This window comes from Eptatretus burgeri, chromosome 9, assembly GCF_056783735.1.
Source record: "Eptatretus burgeri isolate ZD-2024b chromosome 9, Ebu_testis_v1, whole genome shotgun sequence".
NCBI lineage: Eukaryota > Metazoa > Chordata > Myxini > Myxiniformes > Myxinidae > Eptatretus > Eptatretus burgeri.
In genome coordinates this window covers 15,965,001-15,978,210 of record NC_140969.1, presented here as the reverse complement: position 1 = coordinate 15,978,210, position 13,210 = coordinate 15,965,001, and the positions used below count along the sequence as shown (strand labels likewise).

General features: G+C 43.2%; 1 protein-coding gene and 1 long non-coding RNA gene across 5 annotated transcripts in view; one reads left to right on the top strand and one right to left on the bottom strand.

Moving 5' to 3' along the window:
• LOC147019616 (leucine-rich repeat transmembrane protein FLRT3-like) overlaps positions 1-13,210 on the top strand; it is a 269,981-nt gene that overhangs the window by 255,132 nt on the left and 1,639 nt on the right. For all 4 annotated transcript variants that reach the window (XM_085894169.1, XM_085894170.1, XM_085894172.1 and 1 more), the window contains one exon: positions 11,691-13,210. This exon is cut by the window's right edge and continues 1,639 nt beyond it. In XM_085894169.1, coding sequence (XP_085750295.1) covers positions 11,691-13,210 — 1,520 coding nt within the window. The remainder of the gene's footprint in view (positions 1-11,690) is intronic.
• On the bottom strand, positions 1,171-2,080 carry LOC147019617 (uncharacterized). Its single transcript, XR_015062031.1, has 3 exons — positions 1,923-2,080; positions 1,620-1,677; positions 1,171-1,336 (listed from the first exon to the last, which is right to left on the bottom strand). It is a non-coding gene; the product is annotated as an uncharacterized LOC147019617 (long non-coding RNA).

Sequence of the window (13,210 nt, the reverse complement as noted above, 5' to 3'; positions counted from 1 at the left end):
TGGTCATCTTTTATTCAGGATATTGTGGATAAGTATAATGACACGGTTCACATGTCAACAAATATGAAACCATCAGAAACATTTACAAAATTAAAATATGAAAAAGAGATTAATGTCAGAAAACCTAAGTTCAAAGTTGGTGATATCGTAAGAATATATAGGTGGAAATCTCATTTTGAAAAGGGTTATGTTAAACGATGGACGAACGAACTTTTTAAAATTGTTGATGTAATAGATACGGTTCCTTGGACTTATAAGATATATGATTTGGAAGGGGAAGAGATTTTAGGTTCATTTTATTCACAGGAATTACAAAAGACAAGGATAAATTGAAATTTTTTGACTCCGCCCCTTTTTGACTCCGCCCACACAAAACCCACCCACATAAACCCCACCCCACACAAGCTCCACACAAACCCCACCCCACACAAACCCCACACAAACCCCACCACACACAAACCCCCCACAAGCTCCACACAAGCTCCACACACACAAACCCCACACAAGCTCCACCCATATTCATCATATTCACATAATTAGTGATTAGTTAATTAGTTCCCCACACACACAACATGTTTATTTAATTAAAAATTATCCACCCATCCACACAAGCTCCACTCATCCACCCATCCACCCATCCATTTATCCACACAAACCTCATCCACATAAGCCTCATCCACATTCACCCCTCCCACATAAGCCCCACCGAAGCCCCGCCCACATAAACCCTGCCCACATAAACACTGCCCACATAAACCCCTCCCACACAAACTCCACCCACATAAACCCTGCCCACACAAACCCCACCGAAGCCCACCCACATAAACCCCACTGAAGCCCCGCCCACACAAGCCCCACCCACATAAACGCCCTCCCACCGAAGCCCACCCACATAAACCACACTTAAGTCGCGCCCACACAAGCCCCACCCACATAAACGCCCTCCCACAAGCCCCGCCCACACAAGCCCCGCCCACATAAACCCCACCCACACAAGCACCACCCCCTCATCCCCCCTGTGCGCCTCCACCTTTGACCCACCACCTCCCTCATCCCACCCCCACCCTTCCCCACACACACACATGGGGAGGGGAGGGGTGGGATGAGGGGGTGATGGGTCGTTGGGGGAGCGCACCTACCCCCGAGCCCCCCCCCCCCCCCCCCCTCTCCTTCATGTCTTGATTCTCTTTTTGAAATTCAAAATCAAGTAATTGTAAACAAAACAAATATAATTAATCAAAATTGAAAATATTAAATATTCATTTGCGAGAATGTATAATCTTTCCCAGCAATCTTCTTCAGATGTCTTGTGATGTCGAAACTCAGACACCATATTCTGTTTTGAAACAAAAAGTGGATAATAATTAGGTTTTATAAAGATAATTACATGGTAATATGAGTAAGCCTGGTGTTGGTTCTAAGTTCAAGCCTCGTTGACCACTGAATTAACACACCAGGAGGCCGACTCAGCCTGTCATCCTTCCAAGGCCAATAAAATGAATTCCAGTGTACTGACAAAACCACGTCCAAACTAATGATGCAACCAACATAAGGCGACATTCCAAAGAGAGAGTGATATTAATAAACAAATAACTAAATAATAATTCAGAAGCATTTACCTCCAGAAAATCATGTGTTGTACCAGATTGCTTCAACAGCTTATGTTGTGTGATCGAGCTGAAAAAAAATAAAAATAATGAGTCAAGGGTATAGATGGAGAGACAGACAGAGAGAGGTAGGTAGAAAGACAGACACAGAGAGATACAAAGAGACAGACAGGGAGAGATAGAGAGAGACAAACAGACAGGGAAAGAGACACACACACAAACACACGCACACACACACACACGCACGCACGCACGCACGCACGCACGCACACACACACACACACACACACACACACACACACACACGTGTCTCACCATTGGTTTAATTCATTCGAGATCAGAGGCCGTGATAAGGCTTCGTACCAGTCATTATAAATGTTTTTCAATTCTCTTCTAAAATCATTGACCTCTTCAATCAGAGCATTCATTTGATGCACCTCATCGTGATATGTAAACTTCACTTCTTCCAAGGACCTGCCAGGAAAAAATATATATTTTCGTATTATCACGATTTAATTTATAATCAATTGCTTCATCGTTCAAAGAGGAAACCATACACAAACTTACCAACTTTGTCGTGAGCTGTTATCTTCATCGGAAGAGCGTGAGTCCATATCTCAGTTTTTTTTACCATTTGTACAAGATGGCAAAAAGATCAGAAGCCGTGATAAGACGTCGTGTTTTAGCTGTGAGAGCCTGTTCGTGTTCTGAGATAAAATATAAACACAAGGCCTTGTCTCACAGAATAGTTCCTGTTTTCACAGCATGACTGTCCAAAAACACTTCCTCATTTTCACAGCACGACCGTGTCAAAAAAAAACACTTCCTCATTTTCATGGCACGAACTGAAAACATTTGAAACAAAACTTTATTTATGGCGTGGTTTATGCACAAAAATGATTTGCAACTCGGGCGGTGGCCAGATGAGATCATTAAGAGAAGTTTATCATTTCGTAATGGCACAAAAGGGGTATCTTAAAAAATATAAAGATTCAAATGTTTTGTTTTTCAATATTTTAGATGGGGATTATTGTGCAAAGAAAATTAAACTATTGAAGGAATTTGAGAATGAACAAATGTTTATAGGTTCAATGAGTGAGCTAAACAATATGCATCGGTTATTTGATAAAGAGTGTCCCGAGGCTTAGACGTTTCAGATATTTCTTTCGAATCACCTTTAACAAATCTTTATCTTATTGCATGGGTTATTTGAAAAAAGTGTCCCCAGGTTAAAAGGGGAGACAAATAAATGTACCTTGGGATAAAAAGGGGGTTTATTTTTAAGGAAAAAAAATATGAATCGCTGAAAATCCCCCATTCATTTACATGGGGAAAAGTGAGCCAGAACCAGTATATTCACCCTACATATATATATATGTATATATATATATATATATATATATATATATATATATATATATATATATATATATATATATATATATATATATATATATATATATATACATATATATATATATATATATATATATACATATATATATATATATATATATATATATACATACATACATATAGTCGCAGATGTAAGCTCGCAGGAGAACTATGAGGGAGGGGCTGTCCCTGGTTCCTCTCCGGACTCACTGGGAATCGCAGGCCATCGCACACGAATAACTTTGTGTTGCGGCTGGTCGCTAATTGACCGCGATCGCCAATAACTTGACCACGTGACCCAGTGTCTTCCGTCTGACAACCGTTTAACCAGGAACACGTGATCGCCTTATCAGGGAATCATGCATTTGAAGCCCACTTCGAAGTTATTCACCGCATCAGGTGCAGCCGAGCTTATCCGCCAATCACGCACCAGCCACTAAGCAGATCCTGGAGGACAACGTCCCTGCTAAGTCAAGGCATGGACCATGCTAGACCAACGGAGGAAAAGACTAAAACAAGCTGAGCACATTTCCAACAGGCACATCCATTTAAAAAAGGAGAGCAAAATTATGTGGTGCAGTGACAGATTTATTGCAAATGCACAGCAGGGGAAAGCAAGGAATTTGTGGGTGCAGCAAAAGACATACAATATTCACAAAAGAAGAAGATACAGTGCTGAATTACCCCAAATACGCTTATATAGTCTTAACTTAAGCTATGGCAGGTGCCATCACACACACAAACCCGGGGAAAATTAGAGATAGCTCAGAGAGATAAGAAGCAGTTGAGGATTAGCGACCTCTCAATACCTGCCGTGGCCGGCGGACCTGCACAATCCAAATCGCTTCGAAAGGGGGAAGGAGGGAGAAATACTGAAGGTGTCTTGTGTGGGAGTGAGAGGTGCGTGTGTCGTGTAGTGTGGGGTGGAGCATGGTGTAAGAGGAAGATGTGAGGTGTGAGTCAGTAAGGTTCGCTCTGAAAAGAATGGTTGGTCAGGGCTTGCCCGTGCCGATAGCTATTGTGTGTCCACAGTAGATGAGAGATAGATGGGAGAAAAAAATGCTTAAGAGAAAGACCCTCTCAGAATGGTGTGAGAATCTGTAAATGTAACCTTTGCTGCTGGATGCAGTCGAACTGAGCGTCGATGAAATGAGAAGGCTCCTGGCTCATAGTAGTCACTCTTTCTGATTCCGTGCTCAGCCGTGCTGACTCGCAGCGCTCTCGCTCAGTGCTGAAGCTTGCCCTCTTTGCGTGTCTGCCGCTGCCTGCTTCCCCAGCGAGGTCCGAAGTCTGCCGCAGTCTGCTCCGTCCAACGAGGTCTGGCATTTGGCGAGTTTGACCCACGTCAATGTCTCTGATCTAAGCTGAATAAGCTCCTTTCATGAGCCCCAGGCGAGGGAGCCCGATACAAAGCTGTCAGTTGCCTTTACACTGCTCAAATAAAAGTATGCGTAAGAAGAATTTGTTGCATGCTTGGAACAAGATTGCCCGTTGGGTGGGTAGTCTGCTCGTAATAATAATGTAGGAGTATAAACAGAAGAAAACAATATGTTACCCAGCCTGAAAGGCTTTGTACCCTAATGGTACCTGTCTGTGCCTGTTTGTAGTGAAGATGTTGAGGTCGTGGAGAGATTTACTTACCTCGGCAGTGATATTCATGTCTCTGCTGGCTGTGAGTCAGAGGTCAACAGACATCTGGGTCGAGCCTGGGGAGTCATGGATTCACTGGATAATGGGGTGTGGCACTGCCGGTACCTGTGCGGGAGGACGAAAGTCCAAGTCTTCAGGTCCTTGGTGCTTCCAGTCTTGCTCTATGGATGCGAGACTTGGACTCTGACCAAGGATCTGAGAGGGAGACTTAATTCCTTTGGTACCAGGTCTATTCGGAGAATCCTTGGCTGTCGCTGGTCGGATTTTGTGTCCAATGAGCGGTTGCTGAGAGAGACTCAAATGAGATTTGTTACCTGCATAGTCCGTGAGCATTAGCTGCGGCTATATGGACATGTGACTCGTTTTCCTGATGCTGATCCTGCTCATCAGATTCTCTCAGCGAGGGAGTCTCATGAGTGGAGGAGGCCAATAGGCCGATCACGTGCCTCGTGGTTGCAGCAGGTTGATCAGCATCTCGAGGAGATTGGGATGGGCCAGGCATCGGCCTGGGGGGTGGCCATACGGAGGCCCTGGAGTACCGGCAGAAAGAGGACGTAGTGACGCGCTGCTCTGGCGCATGCTCCCATTCCTGACCTGATAATAATAACAATAATTAATTACAATAATAATATACAACAGTGGCTGGAAGGATGAGGTCAGGGGCCTAGGGGTACGCACACTCTCCTCTAAGCTGTCTCGCCTGCGTTTAAATCCTGATCCAGTTATAAACTGTCATCCTGGTGTTTCACAGGCAGGATGATTCATAAATGTGTGTGCGTCATCCCTTGGATGGATGTTAAGTGAGCGTTTGTGCCGGCATTAGTTGGTGAAATTTAAAGATCCCACGGTGTCCTTCGCAAAGAGTAGGCGAGCGATTGCTGGCATGATGGCCAAGTTACAAATTCCTGCCCCAATTACCGAGTCAAACATCAGGCCTGGCCAGCCAATTTGTGAAAGAATTGGCTCAAGCTTCCCCCGGCCAACCCCACAATGTGGGAATATTTTTGGCCGTTAAAGAAGAGAACACAAATAGCGCTTGATGACCGTTTCACCAAAGAAGACCGATGACTCCAAAATATTTTTTTTGATTTAAATGTACTGTAAATATTCCCATTTTCCAAGTAATATATCCTCACCAATCTTGCACTCCTAAGAAATTGCTAAAAATGCCCTTTTATCATTCACATTAACCTTAAATTCCTGGGACAGCAGTGAGAATACCAAGTCTGGTTTAATGTGAACTGATCTTTCGGAGATTCAAAATTATTGTGGCCGCCACAACAGCAAAGAGCCAGGATGGGTCTGAATGTGACAAGGTAGCTATTCTTATACAGGGACTTTGGCCATCGTAAAAGGCCAAAGCACTACTCTCCAACATGGACATTGCAGACAGGGTGGCTGGCTTAACATCTAAGGATAGCATGCTCCACATTGCTTCAATGCATGCTCCCCTGGTTGGCCGTGCTCAATATGGAACATTTTAGTATGATGCGATTTTTCATGGACTCAAGCTCAGGAAAAATTGCTTGGAGGTAAGCACGCTTATTCCTGAGCTATGTTGCCACGTGGAAATCTATGTGATGTTCTCAAAAGCAATGTTGAAGCATGGATTATGGCATGAACCATGGATGGCCATGTTGGATGGTGGCATTACCATCTTGGAAGCACAGCTTTCATTTGCTGCTGTAATGGAGGCATAAGAATGATGCATGCTTTACAAAGGTGCTCAAATATTCATGGAAAGTAACACAGCTCTTCAAAGAGAAAGAGACCCAAAGACCTCGGCTTTGCCACAAAGCATTCTCCAAACCATTACTCTTTCTGATTGGACAACGAAAACAAAGCGCAAGGTCTGCAACCTCATGGGGTTGTCACCAAAAACTTTCATTCCACCCAGATAAAGCAATGAATTGTGACGTTTCTGAACACATAAAACATTTAATTTGGGTCCACAGTCGTCTCACCTTTGTCATACATTGAAAATGCATCTGGTTGCATGCGACGGAGACAATGCCAAGGTGATTCAAAATGTGGAGAATGATATTGTTTTTGATCACAATTTGATGACCACTGTGGATACCGCATTTCCAGCACAACTGGAGGAGCATCTTCGTCTCAGCTTTTCAATAATGACGAGGCAGTGGCCATATCGTACGACCTGAAAGATGGCCTTGGTCACTAAACACATTTGGTTCTCTGCTTCACTCCCTGTGCAAAATGTGGCATGAAGAGCTGGTGTTGTAATGTTTCAGGAAAAGATTTTGCCCTTTTTGAAAAATGAGGTTATATGGACACCTGAAGGACTTTCCTCATATCAACATATGAGATATTTCATTCCCATGATGCACCAGGCCTAAAAATAAATATGATGAAAGTACCTCAACATATTCTCCAAAGTATTGCATACAAACTCTTTGGGCTTCACTTAAGGTTACCGACTCGATGTCTGCGCCCCAGAGCTGAAGCATCGAGAGGGACTAATTAGCGGATGCTCAACAGCCACGAGCCACGACCATTTTTTTTTGTCTCTTTCTTTTCTATCTCTTTCTCTACTCTTTAAAAGTGAGGTTTGTCTGTGTGTCTGTGTTTATAAAATAAACTCAGAAACTGCTGGAAGTATAAATGCATGTAATACCTATACAGAAGCGTCTCAGACCTTGAAATGTAATGACAATTTTTTTTTTGGTGGGGGGGGGGCAACTGAAATGTAATGGCGGTGGTGGGGAGGGGAGGGGGGCATGCGACATAAAGAGAAGGTATTGATGGGATGGGTGAGGGGGAAGGGGGACATTTTGCAAAATATTAATTAGAATTCCCATGGCAGTCATCCTCTGCCCATAGATGAGGGGGGCACCTCTTCCATGCCCTATGGAAGCTTCTCAAACATAAGAATGACAGGCCAATTATTTTGAATGGGGGAAGGGACCCCCTCACTGTGGGGAGGGGGAGTGCTTTTACACTGCATCCAGTGTATTGCTGGCGTTTCATGCTATAATATCAAAAATAAATAGAACAATCTGCCTGCTATCCTGCTAGTTATAGTAGAATTACAGTTACATGGAAATGGTGGGGGGGGGGGGTGGGATCCATAGACAGAATGTGCTAATCATAGTATGAAGCATTTTAACTCAGGAAAGGTAGAATTACTCCTCCACTTGGGATCCGTATATGCTAAATTGTATGTAATATGCACACTGACGGGGAAGTGATTATTTTACTATTTCGTATGTCGCCAGCAACTGCGAGTTGCATCATTGGTGGGAGTGTGGCTGTGCCGCTGTGCCCCTCTTACCAGTAAGCTGTTACTCATTTTGCCAACCTTGAAAATATGACAGGCTGAGTCAACCCACCTGGTATTATTTAACGGTGGGACAAGGGCTCAAACTCAAGACCCTAAGATCTTAAACCAGCCACCTTAACCGTGAAGCCAAAATCAGGCTCGGGGGAGTGATTGTAACGATAGAACAGAATATGGTAAGGGTGTATTGTGTAAAACCTTCTTTACGAGCAAGGCCAGGTGAGGACTCCGGCACCACAAAGGCACTGGTTCGGTGGAATGGACAATAACATGGGCCATTTGGCCAGAAGACTGCAGGCCATGAGGGCAAAATTAGTAGTGTAGCCCTCGAGAGGGGCAGAACGTTTTATGGGGGCTCCACCATGAGGGGCGGGATGGCGTAGAAGGCCACACCACCCACTGGCAGTGGGCAGCCAATGACGGGACCAAAGGGCAATCGACATAAGATATCTTGACTCTCTCTCTACTTTGTCGCTCCGGAGGGAAGGACCACTGAGAGCCATGGATGCCATTTTCCCGCTGTTGCAACATCCTCTCCTGCTACACCTCCAGCACTGTGTCACACCAACCTGCATGACCTTCGTCATTCTGGACCAAGACTGGCTCTCGTGTTTGCACAATTATCGCCTGCACCCTTTGTATCCAGTTTGACTCCGGTAGTTTAGCATCGTAGTTGGACATAGTTTTACTTGCATATAAATGTGTGTGCTTCCTCTTTCATCCCTATCTGTCTGTCGACTGCCAGATCTGTTCCGTTCATTTATTTATCATCCTGTCCATCCTTATTTCACAATACACCCTTACCCTTTTAGGGTAAGGTGCATTGTGAAACAATTTTAATAAACCCTTTATTATAAAGAAACGTTTTCCCCACATTCAAGAAACGGCCAAATTCAGGTTATTTATTTATTGGGTGATCCTTGGGAGATCATAAATTCTTAAATTGTTTAAAGAATACTGTGAATTCAAACATTGTTTGTCATTCACAGAGGTCTTTAGACCTCCAGTGCATAGTGTCTGTGTTCGTTGGACCACTGATGCATCAATACTTAAATAAAAAGTAACAAAGTATAACCCCCTTCCACACACACACACACACACACACACACACACACACACACACACACACACACACACACACACACACACACACACACACACACACACACACACGCACACACACACACACACACACACACACACACACACATACACCACTCCCCTCCCCCCAACACACACACACCATTTTTCATTTCCAACTGGAAAAAAAAAACAGACACCAACTCATTACTGATGCCACTGAAGGTTGATGGATGTTATGTTTTCACCCCCTATCTATCTACCTGTTTGTCTGTGACCAGGATATCTCCAAAAGTTGTGGACAGATTCAGACGAAACCTGGTTGGCAGGTTCGATCTGTAATAAGGAAGAATTGATTCGATTTTCGTGAAGATACGAATCCGGATCTGGATACGAGGATTTATAAATTTTCATAAAATGATTCTTCACCGTTGAGTGATGGGGCCAAAAATTATATATAGCACAATATTTCAAAAGGTCATAGACGGATTCGGATGAAACTTTGTGGACAGATTGGCTGTGTGACAAGGACGAATTGATTTGATTTTGGTGAATATCCAAATCCACATCCAGATACGAGAATGTTTTAATTTTTGAAGTGATTTTTCACCATTGAGTGATAAGGCTAAAAATTGTATATAGCATATCTCAAAACTTTGTGGACGGGTTTTGACAATACTTAGTGGATGAGTTGGGTAGATGACAAGAACATGCCGATTAGATTTTGGTGAAAGTGTGGATGCAGATCCGGCCTATCACTGGAATACAAAACATAAACCGTGTAGCCTGGCAGAGGTCCAATCAGTTCTAACGAGTGCTGTTCCAATTAATTGCTTGCTTTGTAAGCCACATAGCTTTTACCCCATGCATGCAAAATCGAAAAGCGGGGTTAAGCAATTGGTTCACTGTCTGTCTGTCTGTACATCCGTCTACAAAAGTCAATTTATGATCACTGAACAAGTTCATTTCAATTGAATGTTATATTTTGAACATGAATCGGAAACCAAACCTGAAGTTTAGCAATACAGTACTTTATCTCTCAATTTGTCCCGATCGCACATGCCCAGAGAGGAGTGAGATTTAAAAAAAATTCACTCTGTCTATCTGCCTGCCTGTCAGTCAAACAATATTTCCAAACAAGTAACTTGCTGTTTTTAAGGATGTCATGAAGGACAGACACAACAGGCACGAGGAACTAATGTGTTAAATAAGGTGGTGTCTGAAACACTGGCATCTACTGTACAGCTGTAAACTTCCAGATTTGTTTTTTTATATGACCTTTAAAGTCTTTATTTATTTATTTTAAATTGAATTATAAACTTGAATACGAGAACACAAATCGCCTTCCTTGCCACTTTCAAAACTCTTTCATTTTGCTGTACTTGGACATGTTAAATAAGGCCGTGCTTAGTTTCTTCAATGGTGCCAAACTTTTGGAATTTTTCTGACAACCTTAAAAATCATTATTTTATTTCAATTGAATTATATACTTGAACACTGCATGGGGTAAGATGTTTTACAAACCCTTTTGTTTTCAATTATTGTATCATATTGTCATCCACTATTTTTGTACATTCGATTATTTTAATAATTAATCTATCATTTGTCAGATTTCAGGATTTTGGGCTTCACTGATACTGGATACAGGAATTAGCACCTGAAAAAAATAATGCATCATATTTCCTATCTCTGTAGTCTACACCCGTAGGAAGATTCCTCGTTAAATATATTTGGATTATCATCTGATTTCATGAGAAATTGTGGGAAAATTTTCAAAACTATTTCCCACTTTTCATATTTTATCATTGATTTTCCTGATTTCACCAAATCCCACTGATTTATTTGTTTCATTAAATAAATAAAAATTTAAGCAGCGGTCAAGCACTTATGAAATTAATAATGGTGAAGCTTTTGTGAACCCCTTCCTGTCATCTAATTTGTATGTTACCACCATGCATGTCCCAAGCTCTCTCTCTCTCTCTCTCTCTCTCTCTCTCTCTCTCTCTCTCTCTCTCTCTCTCTCTCTCTCTCTCTCTCTCTCTCTCTCTCTCTCTCTCTCTCTCTCTCTCTCTCTCTCTCTCTCTCTCTCTCTCTCTTTCTCTTTCTCTTTCTCTTTCTCTTTCTCTTTCTCTTTCTCTTTCTCTTTCTCTTTCTCTTTCTCTTTCTCTTTCTCTTTCTCTTTCTCTTTCTCTTTCTCTTTCTCTTTCTCTTTCTCTTTCTCTTTCTCTTTCTCTTTCTCTTTCTCTTTCCTATCCCTCACTTTTCCCCATCGTCCTACTTTTTCACTTTTCTTATCTCATATTTACTTTTCTAAATTTGATGTTCAGAACTGTGATGACATTAAGGATAATTTATAATCAGCGTGGGTTATCTGTCCTATAGCAAGTCTAAGATCATCCCCTGGGGAGTATACTGTTGCCAAAGCAGCTACCTGAGCATTGCTATACATTAGATGGTTTGCCATTGCCTTCCTAGTGTACAGACTTTCAGTTACCAAACCAATATACATCAATTTGAAACACAAGGATAGTTCTACTATGTTCATTGAGAATGTTTGAGGCCATATCTGGTTTTCTTTCCTTCTCTGTGATGCAAATCTTTACTGTGATATCTGATGGTCTCCTTTTGCTTGGTTTTTGTTCCAAACCCTCATCCCATAGCTTTCGTGCTGCAGCACATCCTGAGATATACATTGGCCAAGGCCCCATGGCTGATCAACATGGCTTGGGGCCCAGCCGGGCCACAGCAGCTGCTGTGGCGACCTTATTGTGCTTCATCAGCCGCTGTGTCTGCTGTCCACCTGCATGTCGCTGCGATGTTCACTTTATATACTGCAATGATCGTGGCCTCACCGCCATTCCAAGTGGGCTGCCAATTGGAGCTGCAACGCTTTTTATGCAGAACAACTGGCTGACTGCAGATGGGCTTCCACGGGACTTGCGTGGCCTTCTAACTATCGAAGTAGTCTACTTGTATGGCAACAATATTGAGCGATTTCCTGACAACTTGCCACACAACACTCGTGAGCTCCACTTGCAAGAGAATAATATTGGCACAGTAGCACGGAATGCACTTGCTCGACTACCACGCTTAGAACAACTCCATCTTGATGACAACTCTATCTCAACAGCAGGAATAGAAGACGGTGCTTTCTTTGGTTGCCGTAGTTTGCGTCTCCTTTTCCTGTCACGAAACCACCTAAGTCGTGTACCTGCTGGACTTCCAATGGGAGTCGAGGAGCTTCGCCTCGATGATAACCGAATTCATGAAGTCGATGGTGAAGTCTTTCGAAACCTCCCAAGTCTGCGACGCCTTGTGCTTGATGGAAATTTGTTGAGCAGTAGTAGCATTGCTGCCAATGCATTCTCTCGTCTTGGATCATTGGCTGAGTTGTCGCTGACACGTAATACTCTGCTATCACCACCTAGGGGCTTGCCAGGTGCAAACCTGCAAAGACTTTTTTTGCAAGAAAATCAAATTGCACACATTCAACTTGCCGCTTTTTTTGGCTTACGCAGGTTGCGACGACTCGACATGTCTAATAATGACTTACGACACCTTCCGCTGGGTGCCTTTGATGGTTTGGAGACATTGGCACAACTCCTTGTACGCAACAACCCATGGTACTGTGATTGTTCCATGCAGTGGCTCAGGCTTTGGTTACGTAGCAATCCTGTAAATGCACGTGGCCTTATGTGCCAGGGCCCTGAAAATGTCAGGGGAATGTCACTTAAGGACTTAAACCCAGAGCTTTTAGCATGCCCAAAGTCAACCCCTGCAGTGACCTTAGCTGTCTTAGCAAGTGCAGGTACGACACAACATTCCATAGAGGCCAATGTGCACAAGGATAAAAAAACAACTGCACCATCTCAACTATTGCCCCCATTGAAAATTGTTCCAAAGCTTCCAGGTTTCTCAGTGCCAGCTGCTTCAAGCACGCAGACACCAAGTAATGGAGCAAGAACCGAGGCGATAGGGAATGACCCAGATCTCAGAGTGCACGTGTCAAGTGAGGAGTATATCCAGGTCGGCTGGCAAAGTGTGGCGAGTGTCACCTACCGACTCACTTGGACCCGTATATTCCCACACAAAGCATTGAACCAACTGAAAGCCGGTGGAGAAAATAGCATGCGAGAGGCGGTCGTAAATGGTGAGGATTCTCGCTACCTCATCACAGGAC